General features: G+C 39.3%; 2 protein-coding genes across 5 annotated transcripts; both read right to left on the bottom strand.

Annotated features, from left to right (window-relative positions):
- Nucleotides 1-979: 979 nt before the first annotated feature.
- Nucleotides 980-8,257, bottom strand: s100v2 (S100 calcium binding protein V2). The gene is made up of 3 exons (XM_028598439.1): nucleotides 8,131-8,257; nucleotides 4,374-4,505; nucleotides 980-2,515 (listed from the first exon to the last, which is right to left on the bottom strand). The coding sequence occupies exons 1-3, from the start codon at nucleotides 8,137-8,139 to the stop codon at nucleotides 2,348-2,350; spliced, it is 309 nt and encodes a 102-aa protein (XP_028454240.1). The 5' UTR covers nucleotides 8,140-8,257; the 3' UTR covers nucleotides 980-2,347.
- Nucleotides 8,258-10,053: 1,796 nt separating this feature from the next.
- Nucleotides 10,054-21,991, bottom strand: thap7 (THAP domain containing 7). Of its 4 annotated transcripts, XM_028598333.1 has the most exons (6): nucleotides 21,917-21,991; nucleotides 19,803-19,882; nucleotides 14,339-14,476; nucleotides 14,092-14,202; nucleotides 12,265-12,317; nucleotides 10,054-12,180 (listed from the first exon to the last, which is right to left on the bottom strand). In XM_028598333.1, the coding sequence occupies exons 2-6, from the start codon at nucleotides 19,880-19,882 to the stop codon at nucleotides 10,949-10,951; spliced, it is 1,614 nt and encodes a 537-aa protein (XP_028454134.1). In that variant the 5' UTR covers nucleotides 21,917-21,991; the 3' UTR covers nucleotides 10,054-10,948. The 4 variants fall into 4 exon arrangements, with proteins under 4 accessions (XP_028454134.1, XP_028454131.1, XP_028454133.1 ...); XM_028598330.1 differs by having other exon boundaries at nucleotides 10,054-12,317; XM_028598332.1 differs by having other exon boundaries at nucleotides 10,054-12,317; nucleotides 21,905-21,991.
- Nucleotides 21,992-22,988: the final 997 nt, after the last annotated feature.

The following is a 22,988-nucleotide window of genomic DNA, read 5'->3' on the forward strand; positions in this document are numbered from 1 at the left end:
AATGCATTTACAAAGTACATGGGAAAAATCTAAGTGTAAGTCTAGTGGGCAAGTTCATGAGCACTGACAATCAAGCTGAAATTGAACATTTCCGTCAGAATTTCAATGACCAGGAGGGTGAGTCCTCCCTGCAGGAACTGAGACAGGGTCTCAAAGCATCACATTTCATTGACTTCTGTCGCCAGACATTCCAGTTCCAGCAGTGTAACTTCAACTGTGAAAGATGGGGCCGTTACTTCATGGCTGCAGTATTTTCAGTATCTGTGTATAATTTCAGAACCTTCTCTCTTTTCCTCATGAGTGTCATAAGTTGTGAAGTAGGCCGCTCACGTGGGACTGACAGCCCCCTGTGCACAGCGTTTGTTGGAGTTGACCACCCCATGGTGACTAACCAACCCTGGCCTGAGCATCTGCGACGAGGATTCTATGGCTGCACTGCTGACAACTATGAAATGGCACCACGAAACATACAGATTTGGTTAGATGAAGTTGTTGCGAAGGAAAATGCCTTGTACATCAAATCGAAGCAGATGATGAATGCTGTTGACCATGATGAGCAAACAGAGCTGGCCATCTTTGGGAAGGTCAAAGTCATGAATACGTATGTGTTCTCATCTTATATAGAATTCTTCCGAGGTACACCTGAGGGAAAGAAACTCAAGAGAGGATGTACTCCCTCTTTACATGATAATTTAAATCCATAATACTGGCATAATTTGTGATTACAGTAGTTCATCTCATTGTGTCTTCATTGCAGTTGGCTCTAGAATTCTATGCAAAAAAAAGTCTGACACAGATGTCTTCTTCCAGATAGTGATTTGATACTGCAATAACGTGCTGCTTCAGCTTGCTGGCACAGCTACACATCAATGGAGCATAACTGTTGCAGATTTTTCTTTAATTTTCAAAATACACTACTTAAACTGTTTGAGATGCTTTTATTGCTTATTAAATCAATAAATGATTAAACAATAACAAATTTCAGTACTGTTGATTTATTTGTATGTTTATTACATCATTTTTCTTATGGTGTCACATAGATCAGAATACAGAGAATTCCAAAATATAAATACAGAGAAAATGCAGGATCACAGAGCATTACTGGTAGAAACTTATAAAGGGAATATAAGGCACACAATAAGAGGTTTTCACCATGATTGCAAATTCAAACATACTGACATTTAGAAATAATCCAAAGTAGACTTTTGTGTTTTGTTACTGACACATTAGGTCAAATTAAGATGGTTATTATCATATTTATAAAAAAGAAGATGATAAATGGTAAACTGTCATTGCTAACACAGTTGGAGTTTGTTGTTTGCAAAGGAAGAAACAAATTGCAAATCTTTTGAAAGGTAAACTAATTTCTCCTTAATGTTTCTAAGAATTACTGTAACTCGGTTTGATGGTAAATGCTCTCATACTGATGTGCTTAACATGGTACATTTTTGACATGTGAAGTTGACTACACCATACCACTGTATATAAACTATATACTTTTATGTGGCTTACTAGTGAGATGAACATAAGAACCTGTTCTTGTTCCCTTTTGTAAAATGGTCAATAATGTATCTTCTCCATTTCAAGGCCATGCTTACATTTGATGGAGTACACCATTCTCAACAGTCTGCTTTGAACTATTAGAAAATGTATTTATGAAGTTTTGAATACCACAAAAGAGGGCCATTCATTCTTTTATAATTAGTGTAATAAACACGAGCCATTTGAAGCCGTGGATGGACATGGATCCCTACTATACATGGAAAAAAAACTGGAGCAAACAATGGAAATGTTAATGACTATGACTGATAATGCCCAGCACCTTTTGCACCAGTTAAATTCAAAATGAGTGATAGGGCCTCCCCTTGTTGGATTGTGTAATAGTGTCTGAAGGGTTCAATATGCATCAAATTATTTGTTTGTACAACATCTGAAGGCAGAAGTGTTGGTAGGTATTATGAATTTCCCCACTCAAAAGCCTGCCTTGATTAAAAGATGATGATGATGATGATGATGATGATGATGATGATGATGATGATAGAGGGGGTTTCCGACATTGTTAGACGATCCAACAAGCGCTTCTTTTGAAGCATACTGACACGTTTATATGGATGACGTGTCATGCAAAGGTTGCTGGACAGTATACTGGCAGAAGGGTGATGTGGAAAAGAGATCACAGCATTTACAAACTGTCATGTTTTAGTCATAAATGGTGGGAACAGCTTGCTGTGTGCAGACTAGACTTTGTACCTTTGTATTCTGTCCGACACCTGATTAGGAGAGTGATGTGCATATTAATACTCTGTTTAGATAAACTCAGAGCTGTATTGGGCTGAGAGCTGGCTCTTCACAGGAGGATGCATTTGCATGAGGAGCCCATCTGGCTGCTGAGTTGGCTGTACTGTGAGGTGGCTACTGACTGGATTAAGGTCCAGAAATGCTTGAAAGAGATGCCCTCGCCATCAGCTACACCCATCTTCCTCAGGATCTCACCCATTCCCTGGTCTGTGCCGACCTGTTATCATGAGTAAAGCAAAACAGTTAGAAAAAACATGTGGGTTCACTGTAAAAGTGAAGGCGGTAGCCACCAACCAAAATTTCATTGAAGTTTTACATTTTTGCCAGAAAATCCTGCATTTAAATATGTTAAGTCAAAAAATAAATACATATCAGAATCAGACTAAATAACCCAATATATGTAATTTATGTTGTTATTAAATATAAAATTCTAAACAGTAGAGGAAGTGGTGACATAAAGGCTACATAACCGGACTTGCGACCAGAATTATAATGAAATTATTAATTTTTATTATTATTATAATCCCTCATTGCACATTAAAACTTGAGTGTGTGAGTGTTTGCAATGAATAGTTTGATCTCCATACCTAAACATTACAAAATGAACTAATGAAATCATTTCCTATACCATAAAACTTAATTTAAAGACTGTAGAACTCTCTTTTTCTGCACTGTGGTTGGTGCTAGACTGAAAAACTGATCCCCCAGCAAGCTAGCTAGCTAATTAGCCACTACATTAGTAAAATTTAACAACTTCATGTTTCATTTACACACTCTAGCACAGCGTAAGAAAGCACATTGCCATCGCCAGATGAGTGACAACTTTGTTCGGCTCATTTTATGTACCCAGTGTTTTTTTAATGCCCATTTAAGGCCTAGTGTTGCTACACTGGGTATGGGGGGAATTAGCTAGCTAGCTAATTAACCAGCCATCCGCTAGTGAGCTCATTAGAGCAGGCTGGTCGGTCTCTTCGCTTCCCCACCACAGGGAGACTTAAATGAGGATTGAGTGATTTAATCGTACAGCTCTTCTAGACTTTTCAAATGTTACTGGACTGAATGGATCAAATAATGATAGTGAAATGAGTCATTTTACGGGGGTTGTGAAAAATGTATCCACTGATTTACAGCCGTTTCTTTCGCCATGTTAGTCAATGGGGAAAGTCTTTTTGGGCCAGAGGGCATCACGTGACCACAAGTTGTAATTCCACTAATTGGCCAGTAGGGGACTGCCTGATTCAAGTGGGCAAATATTGCTTTGTTGTGTCTATCATAGCAACGGTTTGTATGTATATGTGGTTTCCCTTTTTGAATCAGCAATACAACAGACTACTGCCGCCTGATGGTATGGAGAGTTATTTCCTCTTGCCAGAACTGCTAGTAGAGTTTAGATTCTCTGCCCGAGCCCGAACTTGACCTGACCCGGCCGATATTTTCTGATCTGTTACCCACGCTATTTGGCTGAGGGAGCTAGGGTGGAGGTTTCTTCATTCAGATCCATTTGCGATCCATTCCATTCTGAATAAACAAACAACGCAGTTTACATGCTTAGTTCTTGTTGCATTATTCATTAACATAATTCTAATCAGATTTCTGTAGTTCAAATACTCGGAATTGTAGTTGAGAACGTCAGTTATAACAGGCCACGTATTAAAAAATTGTCGGGTTTAAATCGGGCTTGGGCTCATAATCACAGTTTATATGTCGGGACAGGCACAACGTGCATGGGCTCGGCTAGGGTCTGGCTTGATTTTTTGGGATCGATCTAAGCTTTAACTGCTAGTTGGCCTTTGGCTGTAGTCTTTGCAGTGTGTTTAGTACAACTTTTTGGCTAAGACACAGGTGACGCAACAGTCAGCTTTCAATGTCACTAGTTTTTTGCTGTCGGCCTGGTGTGTCACAAGGTTTATATGTGTGTGTTTGCTGGTGTGTGCATGAGGTCTGTGTGACTCTGCTGTTGAGCATGTTTCTGACTCTTTGTGAATGAGTAAGCTGAGGTGTGCTGCCACACCCAACTGCTGTGAACAGCAGGCCCGGCTGAGAGTGAAGCACATAGAGACTGACAGCAGTTTTACCTTGACCAGGTTAGGCATCTGGGAGGACAAAAGACCTTTGAATTCATCGGTTTTCAGCGTTGGACCATTGGAAGCTGAAGCAGAGTGAAACTGGGTGACCAGCGTGTTGATGGCATTCTCCAGGTCTGAATACTGGGAGGGAAATGTAAGGAAGAAAAAACAAAAAAGGATGGTCATACCTAGATCTAATGCCATGTAAGATTTGGGGCATTGCCTTCTAATAGGCTTTGCCCCAAAGCTCTGCCTCTACACAGACAACAAACAAATGTGAATGCAAAAGGTCTTCCAACCTCAAGGACAAAAATATAATTTAGCATTGCCTTCAAAAACTGCCTACATGAGCATTCTGATCTGCTTGGTTAAGTTTAGGCAACTAAAAGTGGTTAAAGCAGCTACAAGTCTTATATTTTCTTATAACTTTGTATCAAATAATTAGATGTGAAGGTGTTGCTTGTGGTGATGAACCTAAAAAGAATTATCAGCTGAATATGCAGCTTCCCTCCGCTGTACAGAGCTTTATAGTGACTTTCCGCTCATTGTTCATCTGTCTGGCTGCAACTTTACTGTTCTGGTCCACTCACACCGGTCTAATGGTGTTGTTTTCAGGAGGCAGCTGTTTTTAGAGAAAAAGCTCTATAAAGCCACTGCACATGACCTGCTCAGCAGCGGACAGACACAAAGTAGCTGGTGAACATAGTGGAGCATTTAGCAGCTAAGACAGATATTTCCCTCAGGAGTTGGTGAGACTGATAGTGGAGATGATGGTGTCAATGTCGTGTTCACAACTGCTTTCCACTTCCCACAAGTGGCCAAAAAATGCAGGTTTAAGGTTAGGAAGAGATGGTTTTCAATTTTCTAATACTGTTTACACTTGGCTTAGGTATCTCTCCCTTTACTATCCCTGAGTGTATAAGTTTATTGTGTGGATGACATTACAAATCAATCCACTGCTTTCAGGTAATTCCAGACTTTTACATAATTTTGTATCAGTTCCATTAAGTACCTCCATTTGCAAACTATTTGATGGGTTAGCCAAGAGGCATTCCCATCCAACCATGTATCTTTTAACAGTTTGTTGATTTTGCAAAATGTACTTTGTTACAAAGTTACAATACAAACAGGTAAGTAGAGCTCAACCTGCTTTAAAGCAGGTTGAAGAAAACCTGGGAATTCAAAGAAGAATAGTTATGCGAAGAATCATTACGAAAAAATCATCAACCGCATCATATTAAGTGTGCTTAATCATCACTACGTACATCACTACACAAGGAATAGATAGAATAAAAATGTTTATAGTACGTTAGACCACTTATACTAGAGAAGATGAAGTTAGAATGGAGCACCTTCTACGATCTCAGTTAGCTTCCACTCCTTGGCTCTTATAGACTTATGTGACTTGAGTTTATTTTCTATCTTTTAAAGCCTGTCAAACAATTGTTTATACATTTCTAAAGATCTTGTTTACAAAACAATTTACCACAAGTACAACAGCAATGGTTTTAAAGTGCATGAAGGCACAATGGAGTCCCGTCAGATTCATTGTTTGTTTATCAACTCACTCACGGCAAAGGCAAAGTGTTGCCACACTGTCGACTTCAGGGAAGCAGGAGGATTTTCCAGTTTTGTTGTATCTCTGTCATCTCCGACTCAAGCTGCAGGCCACTGGTAAGCTAATGTTACCCTTTGTCTTTGGCTGTATGCTACCAGCCATAAGCTATGCTATCTGTTTTTCTTCAGATGTGCGCAAGTAAGGAGGTGGAGAGAGAAAAAAATACTAGGGCATTCTCTGAACCTGCTTCTAATTTTTATAGTGAAAATCAAGAGCTCATCTGAATCGATTTTCAGTTTAAAATTAAAATAGTGACACCCCTAACCATAAGGTCCATTTAGGCCTAGTAGCTGATAGGGAGCTCTTTTCACTCCCTTTTTGTAATTATTTCACTGATGCTACAACCAACATTTAGCAGTACAATTCATAAGGAATGTACAAAGTATCAGAACCGTTTTGTATTCATTGATCTTTTGGTCACTTGGAGGCAACGCACCAACCTGTAAACACCACATATTGAACCTATTTAAGTTATTAAGATGAACTTGTTGGCAAACAGATTTTACCCATCCAGCCATTACAGAGCAACATTATCATCCATTAGGAGTCTTTCTGTTTGTGTCTATCTGTGGAATGTAGGTGCAATATTCAATCACTTTGCTCCTGAGAAAGATATCTGTCTCTTTAGCTGTTCAATGATCACCAGCTAGTGTCTAACTCAGCCTGTGTGCTGCTGAGCAGGTAGTATCCAGTGCCTTTATAGAGCTGTTTCTATGAAAAAAAAGCTGCTGCTGCTGTTGCTGCTGAAAACAACGGCGATAAGGGCGGAGACCAAATCAAACTTTAAATGTGCTCTAAAACCAAGACTATTAGCCAAAAGACTAAAAAACTGTGTAGAAATGCAGAGTTTACCACTAAGAGCAACATTTACACATTACACACAATCATTTAACTTACAGTTGATATTATTGTGGAGTAGAACAGCATTAAAAATGGTTGTCTTGCTACAGTTATCCAGTGCATGTGGGCCAACAGTTTTGTCAAAACCACACCCTTTCTGACTGGTGTACACAAGCTGCTGCAAGCCCACTTCACCAAACTCTTCCACAGTGAGCACCTGTATCCTGCCTGTAGACAAGTGTTAACTACTAATAACCCCTACTGATTCACTCAGATTCACAAGTATTGCATGAAGATTATGTTACTAAATGAGTCAATGAGTCGCTGAAATACATGCAGGAGGCTTCCGTTTAATGGCAGAAAATAGTTATTGGAGAGTTCAGTAGTGGAGAAGCATTTAGCGATTTGGTTTCAATGAGAACAAATAAAGACAGACTCCCTGTGTTTGTTTAGAGTGCCCATCACCATTCACCACACCCAAATCCCTACATTTCTCTCCAGCTCTCCACTGATCTGAAAGTTAGGGCTTTATAATAAACAGTGAGCAAGTTCTACAACATTCTCCTGACCACAGGCTGCAGTGAAACATAGTTTGTTCTTTCATCATGTATCTTCAGTGACACAATGCCACTGGGTGTGTTAGATATATGTGTTCATAATTTGACAAAGTGGGGGGCCAAGGGTGACACAGGCCATGTGCCCCCTCCCCTCTTAACATATAGGTTATTAACCAGTCATTATTAATGATGTTGTACAATGGGAAAGGTCCTATAATAAAGAGGAAGCCATGCTGCATTGCACAATCATGTTGTACATGCAACACAGACAGGTAAATGAACTCCACCTGTAGCTCTGATATTATAACTTCAGTGTTATAATACAGAGCTACACAAATAATCTCCATAATGTATGTCCATAATACATTGTAAATAGTCTCATAGATGAACGGCGCTTGTTCTAGTGTGTGTTCTACAGCAGCCTTCCTCTTAGGGAGGGGCAGCTAGCAGAACATATTCATGAAATAATCTATTACACTGCGGCTGGGACGTACAATGGCTGTCTGTTCAAGTAAAACTAAATCTATCCGGTATAAATTGCTCCTCGGCGACTTTTTCTCCGCCTGGCGTGAGATGGCTTCTGTACTTTAATTACTTGATCCGCTCACAGTTTCTAAACGTATTCCAACTCAGCCGCGAACAATTAAAAACGAAGTGTAAAGTTTAACAAGTCAACATTACTAAACGTGTCGAGTTTTACTCAGGGTTTAGTTGTAACAAATAAAACAACAGCTTGTGAATAATTTCTTACCTGAGACATGTCGACTGTGAGTTTCAATATGGTTACTTTTCTTTGCTTTTCTGTTCCTGCGTGTCTCGCTGCTCGCTGCCGTGTGTCAGTGGAGTTAATAGACAGACAGACAGACAGACAGACAGTCAGCAGCTGGCAGAGTTCCTGGATCCTCCCTCAACATGAGAAAACAGCCAGGAAGAAGCAGTAAGCTGAGGCGCCACCTCACATCCACCTTCACTCATACATTATATTATGGTATGTGTGTGTTTAGCGGTTTGGACAACTTGTTAAAGTATAATACTGTATAAAATAATGTGTTAGATATATTCCAATGAGGAGCAGCTCACATTCAACAGACAACTCATTCCACATCTGGAAACCTTTAGTAAAAGTTGGACGCTTTTGTTTTGCGCAATAACTGCATGCAAGTTGAGGCTGGTATTCTACTTTTCTTCCAGACTGTCTCAGTGTTAACCTCTTCACTACCAACTGTTTATGTGACACCAGATTGCCTACTTTCAATTATTCAGCTTTATATGCACACTTTATGTAAGACAATCAGGCATGTAAGAAATGCCTTGAAGTTATGTTGTTAGGAAAGTTTTTAGATAAAAAACAATGAGATAGAGATGTAGAGTGAAACAGGAACAGCCACATTCTTGGGTCGGTGTGGGTGTACAAGTTAGGGGAAAGCTTAAAGTTTGGTTCAACTTAACCACAAGAATCTAGCCAAAGAAAGAACAGCATTCTAGCAAACAGCAGATTTTAAGCATTAACTAAATAGAGAGCTTAGATACTATAGAGAGCAGCTGATGTCTTTAGAGTGAAGGGTGTGTCACAATATATCATTGACATGGTCAGAAACCCCCTCCCCCTTCCTTTACCTCCAGGTCCTCGAGTGTTTGACTAGGAAGGGTTGATGCCACACCCAGCCAGAGAAGCCACAGTGAATTGTCTCAGTATGACACCATCAATCTTTAATTTTCCCACTGTGTTACTGCACTGAGCTGATCATAGATGCTTTGCATGAATATGAACACAAACAATATACATTACGTTCCCATCATATTAAATAGTGCTCCCTAAAAAGAACAATTTGGGAACAAACTTGCTAGGTTGGCTGTTTAGGTCTCTGAAATACAAAATATTCACAACAATGGCTGAGGTCCTATGGGATGAGATATGTCTCATTAAAGTGACTATATGTAACTTTTGAATGTTTTTGTGTACAACAGTGTAATTTTTCATCTGAAGATCATACATGAACTGTAACAGCAAACAAGACTAACAGTGAAAAGAACGCTATTTTTATATCGTTTTTTTTAAATGCCTTTTCCGGGTGAAAATTCTTTCTACGTTTTTTAAAAGACTTTTTGGGGCATTTTTAGCTCCAGAAACACTGGATACTTCCATTACAACATACTAGTTATTTCCATTTAATTGGAAATGGGTGTACATTTTACTTTTCATTTCATTTCAAAGAATACAACAAAAGGTTTCCAACTAAATTCCAGGTAAGATCCTTCCAACAAGACCCATACTTTTCAAACAGGTGATGGGAATGATAATAAAATGTTGTGATTGTGAAGATATTAAGTTTCTGTCCTCATATTGTATCCTTACGTCAAACAATCTTAACTCAAGGTAATTCTTTTCAGTTTTTCAGTAAACGTCCAGCTTGAACAGTGATATTCAGGTTAAGTGTGGGATGGCCACAAGATGCCATCACTTCATAAGGGGACAATAATTTAGGGACGGTGTACATAAACATTTGTTTGTCACTTTATTTTCCCATCTGTCAAACTTGATAGGTTGACAGAATGTAAAAAATAGAATATCAAATAAAGTGCATAAATATCAACATTGAGAAACACCTCACATTTGAATGACATCTGTCACTCAACAGACCTTTTAAACAGTTATCTGCAACTATTTTTTATGACCAAATGTTTTTCTTCAGTGCATCAAAAAGAATGCTAATTGTGGATGTATCTAGAAAACTACAACAGCATCAAGTTAATTTTTTACAGCTTGATATTTATATTTGTGCGATCTAACACTTTCTATTACCTCACACCACAGAAATATCCACAAGCAAACTTTCACTGCTCTATATAAACTTCATAATACATTGCTCATGCACAAAAAATAAGAGGGAAACTGAAAAAAGAACTGACAAGTAAGACATTTTAATATTTATCCCTTTATTTCACAGATCTACCTTGTTTGCCTTTTCAGTTATAAATTATTCATGTTATTCTTACCAATTGTATCTTTGTTTTTGATATTTTAATGACATGTGAAAAATATAAAAAATAAAAATGAAATATTAAAAAATGAAAAGATAAATTCCAATGTGTCAAGTCCAAAATCAACAATGTGTTACCTGTAATTTCTACTCTGTCTCCAACTCCAACCCCATTGGCTCCTACTGATAAGCAAACCTATAGTTTCATTTTTTTACGCAACAGTGTGACTCATTGATGTGTTTTAAATCATTTTTGAACAACAATGGAGCTTTATGGAACAGAGGAAGAAGATATATCATGCTTTAACACAGACAGAATACATTTCCTGTTGGTTTGGCTCTGCACATAAAAACACCCATGTATCCATTGATCTGCACCTTTCTGAGGTGACTAAGCTTAATATACTGTATCTTTAAAGCGTCTTTAATAATGTGTTGCTTTACAACACCACCCTGTCTGACTGCTGAGCTGATTCTCATGTGGTGTTTAGGTGGTGTTTCTCACGTTTAGGTCTAAACAACAGCATATTCAACTAAGACTGGGACAAATTTCACAAAATAACTGTTGTGTTCATTCAGAACATCCAGTCAGTTTATAAACTCGGTGCTCAGCTGAAGGTGAAATCCCTCCAGGTGTTCTTTAAGTTTCTCCCTCACATCTTCTCCTATTTCCACCAGAGTAGTGTTGATAATAGAATGCTGGTCACTGTGGTCATCATCAAATGCTTTTTCATCTCTGGACAGACCTTCGCTGTTCTCTGTCATGTGTTCCAAGTCTCCTTTAAGATCCAGTTCTGACACGAATATAGTTTGTGCTTCATCAGAGACTTCCTCCATCTTGAGATAACTTTGTAATCCATCTTCAGCAAGGACAGGTACCAGAATGACCTGTCCCTCAGCACTATCCCGTATCCAAAACAGCTGCTGCTGCAGGTCTAGGTGATGCTCCTGACACATAGCCTCAGTCTCCCCTTCACACACGTCAGAGAGCAGCAGCTTCTTCTGAGAGCCTAAAAACTGCAAACTCTCCTCATGAATATCAGACAGCGACACTCCAGCAGGGAGCACCTGGTGAAGGTTTTGAGTTTGGAGCAGTACTTGGGACTTTGGACTTTTCCCAGGTGGTCTTTCCAACCTGACTATTTGTATGTCTTTGGCATTTTTAGCTGTGCCACAAGTACTGGTTTTAACACTTCTCTGAATCGTCAGAGAATCCTCATGCGCTGTGGGCTGGACATCTTTCCCAGTTGTTGAAACTTTGCGTGCTATCTGACCACCAACCTGCACCTGCTCTCTTCCACAGTAAAAGCAATATCTCTTCTCCTCCTCACACCAGCTGTTGGTGTCTGGAAGAAAATGTTCCCCCAACTCAATATGATCCACAAATCTGTCCTCAAACAAACCTGTATCCTCAGATTTAGCATCAGTCCCACTCTCCTCCTGGTTAGAACCTCCTTTGCCTTGTCTCTTCTCCCCCCCTGATGTCCAGCTCTCCCTGTTTTTACAACCATCTTTTGACACAAATAGAGTGTGTTTTAGCCGTTTATCCCGTAGCCTCAAGACAGTGCTCCGCAAGCGGTTCTCCCTCCGCCTGGCTGCATGAAATTGTCGTAGGGCCTTCTCCAAGTAGTCAATAGCCTGGTCATAACGTCTCCTCCATAGCAGTGGGCAGTGCTGAGCATAGCTGTGCTCTTTCGGCAGGTAGAAGCCTGGAGGAGGGGGCAAACGTCTCATGTAACGTGATGGGGAGAGGGGACGAGACACTGGTGCTGGTGACGGAGTACGTTCTTGCTGCAAGAGCTGCGTCACACCTGATGGCTCTTGAAAAGATGCAGGGATATTTTCATTAGTCTCCTCAGCTGTTGCCACTGACCTCTGAACTGTGGGTTCTTCTGACGTTTTACCCCAGTCCGTCTCCTGCTGAGCATTCTCCTGGTCATCTAAGCGGGGATTCTTTCTACAGTAAAAAAGATAAAATGACAAATGCTGTTTGTTCCATTAGTTTTTCCTTTACATGGCAGGACATACAGGCGGGTGACAAATGAAAGGACAAACCTCTGCGCATTCAATTCTTAGCATTTTATTAGCTAACGCTATACTGTACTGTTTAAAGTTGGGTCGATTACCTTTCCAGTCCGGTGGACGAGGCTAAACCAGTTTGATTTTATGCTAATGGTTAAACTGCCATTTGTCACTATGACACCTTAAAGCAAATTAATTAAATATAAATATTACTAAATATTTACATCGGCCCAAGCCTAGTAGTGTGTACTTTATATTGGCTCTTGAATTGTATAATTAAGCGCCAGAATTGTGTGTCCATCATGTGTGAGCAATGTTTGTAACTTCTATTTATTGAGTCTTTTTCTATTTTGTTGTGCCCACATTGTTCATCAATAAAACCCTATTAGTGTGACTAGAGTGTGTTTGTTGGAGGTACAGGGGATGCATGGCAGGAGTAATATGCCGGGCAAAGAAAAGAAAAACAAACCGTATATACCTTTCATTACAATGGAAAACATGAAATTGTTGACTATCAAGATAGATGATTTAACACTGTACAAGTTACTGCTTGAATTATCATGGACAATGTTATTCCATAGTTTACAGACATAGAACTCCACTGACTATAGCATACGTTCTGACAGCGTAATCACTACGCCTGTGCACATACATTTAGCTTTAAAAATGTGAATCTTAGTACAGCTTCACAGAGCTGCTAGCATGGCTGTAGTAAAGCACTTTGTAATTTTGTTAAAGCGCCCATATTATGCTCATTTTCAGGTTCATAATTGTATTTTAAGGTTGTACCAGAATAGGTTTACATGGTTTCATTTTCAAAAAACATCATATTTTTGTTGTACTGCACAGCTCTCTCTCACTGCTGCAGAACCTCTTTTCACCTGGTCTCTGTTTTAGCTACAGAGTGAGACCTCTTTTCTTCTTCTTCTGTACTATCTTTGATTGCACTCGCACATGCGCAGTAGCTCAGATGTTTGTTTTTTTTTGCAGATTGCCTGTACTTTTAAAAGGCAAAAATAAAGTCACTAGCAACCGTGTGGAAGGTGATAGAGAGGTATCAGGCAGATGTCTTGGACAGTGGCAAACGAGCGGCACTCGTTCTGCACCGGTCAAGAAACTCCCGAGATGAGCGGCACCACAGTGGCAATCTGTCGGCAGTTCACAGTTGATTCACCATCAACTGTGGGGGTGGGGCTCAAATGTCCAGGAAAAACCCACAGTAGAAGTGTGAATGTCCTGTTATATGCTGTTACCTGTCACGACAGGTAAGCTGCTGTTAGTCGGTTTTGGTATTTTTGTCTGTCAATGTCCTGACATTTGCCAGAAATCTGCCTGATGCCTGCCAATCACTTGCCACAGAGGTGCCAGTGCCACTCAGAGGATCTCAGACTTGCTGCACAATATGGCGCTCCTAACTGGGTACTCATTCCGGTTAGCTTATGTAACAGTTGCATTCGCGCCTAGTCAACATGCGTCCACTATGTTTATCTACATGCCTTCTTTCACTTCAAAAATGTTGTACTGATGTGGTTAGAACGGTTAAAAAAACATTCAAATGTCAAACATTCATTGGACAAGGGATAAAAGTTTTTCTTCAAGCAGTTCGTTCATGATTACAAAGGTTTGTACAGTATTCAATTACATTTTATTCATTGTTGTAAAGCTCATGACCAAATGACAAAATGTGACTCTGTATCAATTATGTGTACCTGACAGCAATGTCTTCTTGTGTCTGTGGTGTTCCTGGTCTTTTGCATTTGGTTGTTGAAGAGGAATCAAATATGGTGGGAAATGCATCTTCCTTTAGTCTTCTGATCCCACTGTGAGGGAAAAAGTCAAACACATTTTAGGATGCTATCCAAACACCATCAGCAGTACTTACATTCTGCACCAATGGTCAATAACAGAAACCATTGCTATCTGTAATCTCTTAATGTGCTGTCTGAGTCTACATACCTGCATCCAGTCAGTTCAAAGCTCTCAGGGGTGAAGTGTTTGGAGCAGAAGTAGACAAAGTCAGTCTGAGGATCCCAGTAGTCTGCACGGTGGGAGTTGATGATCCAAAGGTTCCTCCGAGTAGCTCCTTTAGGTAATCTAGCCATCACAATGACAAATTATAATTTTGTCTTTTCAATGTTGTCGTCACGTTTTGCACTTTAATATACAACCTCATGTTAAATAGTGAGACATTTAAGAATGTCATTGTAATATTAGTGTATTCTTTTTTTGTTATTAACAACTTTTAATTTATTTTTTAAACAACATAAAAAACATAGAATTTGCAACATGAATATATCCCCCCCCCCCTCGTCATCACCACTCACCCAAACAAAAATCAAGAAAAAAAGATGACACAATGACTATATTATTTGAGACCATACAACAAAATAATAACAAAATAGACAACAACCTATTAACCTAACAAACATATGTATAAATCACAACACCATAAGCCCATTTTACACGTTTCTTCCCAGCACAAAGCTTCTTAGGAGCCCTCCAGAAAGCTCAGCTACTTTCCCCATTTTCTAATCTAAACATCCAATCTGGAAAACCGTTTTTATGACATTTTTTTCAAACGCCACCAGCCTAGCCATCTCAGAAGCCCACTCTTGAATTGACGGCATCCCTTCATTTCTCCAACCTCTTAAAAAATCTGTCTGTCTATCATTAAACTAGTATGGCCCCAGCTTCTTATGTGTTTATCCATCCCGCTTAGGATTGACCAATCTTTCAGAACAAATAATGTTGGGATGAATTAAACCTGGGTCCCTGCAATCCGACAAAGGTTACCATGCATCCCAGTTCAAAATTACAGGACCTTATTACAAGACCATAGGAAATGAAGTAATTGGCTGGTCTTTGTCTTACATTTCCAATTATTTGGTGTGTCTTTTAGACAATTTTTAAACAATCCGGAGGGAGTCCAATAGAAGAGATGCATAATCTTGAACTGAATGAGGTGCACCCTCAAATCGTGTGACATAATGTTAATATTCCCACAGATTCAGTCCCACTCCCACTCCTCATCATCCAGTGTAATATTCAGATCCCTTTCTCATGTCTTCTTGAGGGCTCATCAGGCTTCATCCCCCAGGTTATGTATAAGTATAGAATAATACCCAGAAGCCTCAAGACCTTTTTCATATCTCACAACACCTTATCTAAATATTCTGGTGCCTTCGGGGCTGAAGTGCTGGATCCAAAAATCCCCACCAACAGATGGCAAAGTTGCAAATATGTAAAAAATTGAGACCTAGGGATTCCAAATTACTGTACCACACCCTCAAAGGATTTCGATATGCCACAGAGATACAGATCCCCCAGTGTAACAACTCCCTTTTCTAACCAATCCCTCCAAAAAAAGGGAGATCTAGCAATACATAACTTTGGATTTCACCAAATATTTGATGAAGTATATCGATATGGATCCAATTCAAACAGCCGGGCCACTAGTCCACACGACTTTTAAAAGAGAGATTATTGGATGTGTTTTTGCCTCACCATACAGTTTGACAGGCTTTGTAAGGGCGATAACGGGGCAAAACAGATTGCTCAATACAATACCAGGGTTGGGCTAACTCAGGAGGAAGTGGCCAGTGGACCAGATGCCTTAAGTTAAAAGCATAGTAGTAATACAACATCTTTGGTAGACCTAAACCTCTATCAATCGGTCTAAGTAATTTATTAAAATGTCCTTGTTATCCTTTTAAACCATTTAAAATATGACAGAAAAACTTCCAGAGGAAGAGCTACCAAATCAGTCAACATAATGATTTCAATAATGAGAAGCAACGTGATGTGTATAAGTTATTGTAAAGCACAGCAGCTAGCTTGTAAGACGTAATAGCTAATGCTAGTTAGCATTAGCAACATATTTTGTAAAACCGTTACCATATGAGAAAGGCATAACTAGTAACCTCAGTTTTCTAATATTAGAACCATCAAGTCTAGTTAAAGCTTATTCACATTGTTTGCACAGCTAATTTGTAATTTATTTTTATGTGGTGTCTTTATAAGGATTTGGGAGGGGGAGATGCACCTACAGATGCATCTACAGCCAGTGCTGCAGTGCTTGCTGAACCAGAGCAAGAGGCTTTTTCTCCACTGTCCCTCAAAAATCTGTGTTTCAGCACTGTGTCGCTCACAGTGTAACCTCAGACCTTCACATCGTTCAGCAGGTAGATTAACATTACGAATCTCTAAAATTAATTGTACATGCCAACATCTGTTTACATAATATCAGAGGGCAAATAATTAGTAAAATCTTTCTGTATTATGCAGGGAGGTACAACTCTAACACTACCTTTTACCTCAATTTTTAACACAATTAAATTAACACATTTAGCTTTTGTGACAGAGCTGTGGTTTGGGATTGCAGCAGGTTGGACGGGGTACCTAAGCAGTGGCGTATGCTGCAGTGGCGTATGGTGCCTATTTTTATTATAGCTGTCCAGGCCCACCCCAAGATGGTCAGTGTGGGGACTCAGAAATAAAGGTTGGAGAAACAAGCATCAACTCCAATGCCCAGTCCTGTGCACAGCGATGATGAATTATCCTCTGTTTTCATGGACGAACCTGGTGATGTGTCCTGGATCCCAGAGGAGGAAATGAGAAGGTGACTCATCTGATGAGGAACTTTCAAAACCACCACTGCAGGAATCTCACCCTGACCTCAATTAAGACTTGTTTTATTTAGGCCCATATAATTTGTTGTTTTTATGGCATAGTTTACTCATTTTCGGCCTTTCACATACTGTACATCTCTTAGGTCTGTGCAGCATGTGGGTATTAGCATTTTTGGCAGAACCAGCCAATGCTGCATCGAAATATGCAAGCCTGCAACCTATTACTGAGTGGGGCCATCCACTTTTCAGGTTGCATGGCTAGCCAAACCATCAGGATGTTGAAGCTGTTTGGGCTTCAGAGCATCAGTGCCAGCACCTTCTTCCACTATCAGTGCTTGTACATCATTCCTACTCCTGCAGGCGTGGCAGAATGAGCAGGCAGGGATTATTAGAGATCTACATATCACCTGTCTAATGTAACAAACACAGTGACATGAACAAAGATTTTTTTTTACATAGCTCAGAGGTCGTAAGTAGCACCTGGTGTGAGTTATAGTGTCTAAAGCACAGCATAAGGTTTCTGACTGAGCAACATATGCAACGTAGATAGGAAAATTATGTCCTTATTTTATAAGCCCTTTATTGAATCTGTTCTTACTTTTGCCATGACTGCTTGGTACAGTAACCAGGGTAATGAATTACCGTGTTATTCACTGAATAAAAACACTTGTCGTGGGATTAACTGTAGGCCTACTGATAAAACTGTAGAAACACCGCGGCCACACTGCTGTGAAAGCTCCTCGAACGTCATCTATCAGAGTCTGGTTGTTACCCCTGTCCGTGGCAGACACCTCATCCATATCTTTATAACGGAGCTAACCGGAACTGACTGGCGCTAACCCCTTATCGGAGCTAATTGTTGCTCAAGCCTTCAGTTCTCCGTGCCTATATCCATTAACTGTATTTTTAGATTTGAGACGGAATCAAACCCGTAATTTTATTAAATTGGCTGTAAAAGTATTAAACTTTAACTCAGAGTTGTTTGCATGACAGAAACCTGAAACGGGACATGTATAATAAAAAACATGTTTAGGATTCCCAAAACCCGGATTAAAACACTTAAAAAAACGAACAATGATCTAAAAAACTAAATGAACAAGAATATACGTTAGACTTTAGCCCTAATCTTATATGATTTCACAGGAGTTAGGAGACAGTGTAGAAATTTATAATAACGTAACTTTCTGTATGGATCATAGTATAGTTTTACAGTTAGGTTACATAACATTTGGGCTCCAGGTAATCAGGTATTTTATCTGCTGAACTGTTAGCATTTGGCAAAAAAAATTTATTTAATTGACAAAGCGCATCATGGCTACTCTTTCCTTTCATTTGTTTTAAATTCAATGAGCATTTTTTTTTTTATATCTTAGCAGAATACTGAAAGAAGCAGAAAGGCAGAACAGAGTACATTTTAATATATGTTTAATTATTGCAAGTAAAATCATTATCAACAATCATCAAAATCAACAACATTATTGCATATCGCATATTTTTCTCATATCGTGCAGCTCTAATAACTACCCTGAAATTGTGTCAGATACCGCATAGTGTTGCAATATTTTCATCTGTATCTGTATCATCTTTTAGTCTAATTTGTTTAATATGTAAATAGTTATTAGTAGTCTAATTTGTTTATTATGTAAATAGTTATTTGAAGTCTAATTTGTTTATTATGTAAATAGTTATTTGTAGTCTAATTTGTTTACCTGTCCTATTCTCCACTGGCTCTCCTCACACCACAACTCAATTTCTCTCCTCTGACTGTTATTCTGTCTAATTCTAACCTGTCCCTGTGCTCTTGGCTGCATAGCAGGCTCATAATTATATGGCTGTGGTCCGTAATATTAATATGAATAAACATACACATACACTTACGGTTTGGTGGTTTCAGATGCACATGTAAAATTTTCTCACAAAAACGCCTCCCGAAGCCTCAGTAGCGTATTTCTACGTATATTTTAAAGAAAATCTAGTTCCTACATTATTTTTCTATAAATTGATTCACTGGGGGCTCTAACCTGCAATATGCTCTTAACTGCATTAAGGAAATTGGGCAGTCTCCTGGATCTTTAACTTTCTTAGTAACCAAAGTTATCACAGCCTTCCTAAATGTTCGTGGCAGTGTGCCCTTCTCCAGTGTCTCTTATATACCTCTAACAGAATTGGAGCCAGTTTGGTTGCAAAACTCTCAGAAAATTCAGCTGTGAAGCCATCAGGCCCTGGGGCTTTTCTTTTAACATTATAGTTAAATCTGCATCAAGGAGTTCTCTTTGCCCTTCTCTCAGTTTGGGAAGCCCTAATGGTCCTATGATATAACACATTTCTTCATCAGTAGATGTAGAAAATGACTTATTGAGATCAGTGTAAAATTCTTTAAAAATCTTGTTAATATCTACAGTTTCTGTAAAAACATCTCCAGACTTGGATTTAACTGTAGAAATCGTGAAAGCCAATTCCCTCTTTTTAATGTATAGAGTAATTTTCCTGTTTTGTCTCCCAATTCAAATAATTTGTCTTGCCCTGAATACACTGAATTCAACCTTCTGAGATAGAAAATTATTGTATTCGTATTTTAACTGAGCCAAGTTTCTCAGGCCATCCTGCGACATTCTTCGCTTAATCTCAGTTTCAGCATGTTTGATTTTACTCACTAATTGTAACAGTGCTTTAGCACTATTCCTCTTACGAAATGAAGCATGTTGTATAATGTGTCCCCTGATCACAGCCTTTAAGGCCTTCCATGCCAACCCTGAAGACTACAATCTAATAAAACTGCATAAAGAACTCACTTGTGAAAGGTAATACCAGCATTACGAGTCTCACGGTTGTCCCGCGATTTGCAGCCGCCTGCTGAGCAATGTCTTGGCATCTGAAAGTGATACAGTGAAGAGAAAAAAACTATTCAGTTATATATTTTGACACGTTTGACTCTTATCTAACACTTGTAGTTAATTCAAGCATGCTAAGAATTCAGTCTGAACAGAAACCTCAAACAGAAAACATCCTGTTCAGACTACAATAAGAGAAACATTATGTGTAATGTCACCTTTTTAATAATATCCACTATATTTTTACAAAACTGTCAAACTGTTTACACGGTTTTATTTTCATGAAGCCCAAGGTTATTATCTTCCAGCTGATAGATGCATAGCTCAACACTCTCATGTCCAGACATCTTACTGTACACATCAATGTGACACACAGTTGTGGCTGATCAATGCCAGTTACTGCTCTGTTGCTGCTGAGACCAAAAGCTGTTTCAGTAAAGAATGAGTTGGATGTGAGAGCATGGGCCAAGGTACAGTTGAGTAGTTTTTGGTGTGGCTTGTGTCATCACTATGTGAAATTGTATAAAATAAATTGTAAATGTACAGTTGAAACTAACTATTTTTAATCTGCTGATTATTTTCTTGATTCTCTATTTAGTCCATAAGATGTAAAAAAACAAAAATTGTGAAAAATGATACAATTCCCTGAGCTCAAAGTGAAGTCTTAAGGTGACACACAGGGCCGATTGTCGGCCGTTGGACAGTCTGGCGAGGTCAGTGACTCGAATCTGTTTGGTGTGTCCTGTGCCGTCGTCAGTCTGGGGGGCTGTCGGCCTTCATTTTGGCCGACCTGACATGTTCAGTCGGAGACAGGGCAGTCGAGACTCACCCGGAAATGGGTAGCGGAATGAGCGTGACTAGAGTCTCTCAAAATCTGACGAAAATCTTTTAAACTGACCTTTGTCAAGCTGAAATGAAAAAATCTTCTGGGGGGGGTGTGTTTGGCTCGAGGTCATAGTGCAAAGGACCCTAGGGTGAAATTACTCCGAACCATGACTTTAATGGTGGCAGGAACTGATACCTTTTATTGATAAAAAATAACATTATTACATTCATTTTATTATATTAACTTTCCCCCTTTCGATCAAATATCTTTGTTTCATTTGTTGGTTTGTTTGTTTTGCCAGGGATGCAAAACTCCACCAGTCGGAGTGTGGTCCGTAGCTGGAGAGGTGCCCTTGAGTCAACCAAATCCCTAGTCTCGCTGCGACAAGTCTCTAACCAGAGGTAGAAGGGAGCACGGTTTGGTACCGGCCCCTCGTGAAATATGATTGCCCCTCTTCCAATCCAATGGGCTAGAGTGCTGTAAATCTGAAAACGGTGATTTCCATTGGATCAGAGTAATGACACTTGGCTGCCTGTTCTGCCAATCTTCCCAGCCGTTGTCACATGACCAATTAATGTTTCCATGATGACTATCCAAAATTCTGATACCATGGAACCAGCACTGGAATTATTTTTTTTTGTAAGTGGCAGACATAGAAAATGTGTATTGTATTTGGATATACAATTGAAATGAAAACAAGTGAAACTAACAATGAATGGGATGTTTTATTTAGCAGAATTACATTGTGTTGTTCTATCCTATCAAATATTTCCTATATTTCTAAGCAAATTACTGACATCCTACAACAATGCATGTCTCCTATCCTGCTTGTGTGGAAAGAAAACAAACGTCACGTTAGTAATTAGCCTGTAACGTAAGATTAATAGATGAAACGTTGTAGGCTATTTGCAAAGCGCTGCTGTGCTTCCAGTTGGATGTGAATCCCAGAGCCTCCGTTCGACTGAATTTAAAAAATAAAAAACTATAAATTTCCGTGCATTTGCTTTCGATGTATGAAACAAGGAACCATTAGTAACATTACTGCCATGCAGCAGCTGTCACATCGTTTTCATGCTGCTACATAACTTTGCCACGCTTATTTGAATCATGTAACAAGCTAGCCAGGTGCTAGTAAAAAGCTAACCTGTTTCAAACGTCATGGACATGAGGCCAGTTCCAGTTTGCGGCTACGACTTGAGTTCAGTAAACGCTGAAATAAATGATGATTCATAAATACCAAAGATATTACCCCTGCGCTCCGGATTTCGACCTCACGAAGATGGCTGATCCTTTCCTCTTCCACCTTCTTCCTCCTTTTCCTCCTCCTCCCCTTTTTCTAAATACAACTTTATTTAAAACATGCAGCACACTTAAAGGAACACAGTGACAGTAACCTGTGGTATTGAAAATAAAAATTGGCATTGAAACAACAAATATTGCCACTGAAAAATGTTGAACTGAAATATAAGACATAAACATCAAAAAGTTCTAATCACACAATTCTATTATTTTATTTCAATTTGAAAAAAAGTTGCATTATGATAGGTTTTTCAATGTCAATCTAAATTTTTTCTTGATGTCTGTCTTTTTTCAGTGACAGTTTTTTTTTTTACGCTGTCAGGATTTTTACTATAGAGTTCGGGATCGTTTCGTCACGTCGCAATGCATTGTGGGAATCACTGTACGGAAGTAGATGTACTGTATAGTAGGCAGTAGGTAATTGAAATTGTAAGGTTGGTCATTTGAGAATATTAGGTTTTATTTAGGTTATTTTAAAAGGAGAATTACGGCCAATTTTTACGTTAATCTTGCTCGCTATAGCTACGCAAGTACTTTCGATAGAAAAAACTCAGACCCGAATCAGAGCAGGTAACACGGAGAAGCTGCAGCTACATGTACCCAGTAAGCACACATACGTCGCGGCGACGTATTGGCGATGTAATCAGAATGCATCGGGGGTACGTAGTTTTTTGGTAGTTTGCTCACTGGCACGACGTCCCCGCGACGTCGCTGCGCTACGTTTCAGCGACATATAGCCGCTCTCTCCGCGACGTATACATATATACATCGTTCTAACGTATGCCATACGTCGTAGAGATGCAGGCAATATACATCGTTCTAACGTATGCAATACATCGTAGAGATGTAGGCTTATATACGTCGTTCTAACGTATGCAATACATCTTACAGATGCAGTCTCAGGTACATCGTTCCTGACATCTGTTATACATAGTACAGATGTCAGGAAGATGTGCCGATCAATTGATCCTGCATTAGTCCATTTAACAAAACTGGTCAGTATAGGTCACACACAATTACTT

The sequence above is a fragment of the Perca flavescens genome, chromosome 14, assembly GCF_004354835.1.
Source record: "Perca flavescens isolate YP-PL-M2 chromosome 14, PFLA_1.0, whole genome shotgun sequence".
Classification (NCBI taxonomy): Eukaryota; Metazoa; Chordata; class Actinopteri; order Perciformes; family Percidae; genus Perca; species Perca flavescens.

Excerpts from the sequence above, each read along its gene's own strand:
- s100v2 (XM_028598439.1), bottom strand. Across the intron at positions 2,516-4,373 it reads AGATGCCTAACCTGGTCAAG|GTCGGCACAGACCAGGGAAT; the intron begins GTAAAACTGCTG and ends TCATGATAACAG.
- thap7 (XM_028598330.1), bottom strand. The coding sequence starts at position 19,882 with ATGCCAAGACATTGCTCAGCAGGCGGCTGCAAATCGCGGGACAACCGT. Across the intron at positions 14,477-19,802 it reads GCTGGTATTACCTTTCACAA|ATTACCTAAAGGAGCTACTC; the intron begins GTGAGTTCTTTA and ends TGTGATGGCTAG. Across the intron at positions 12,318-14,091 it reads CAAGAAGACATTGCTGTCAG|AAAGAATCCCCGCTTAGATG; the intron begins GTACACATAATT and ends TTTTTACTGTAG.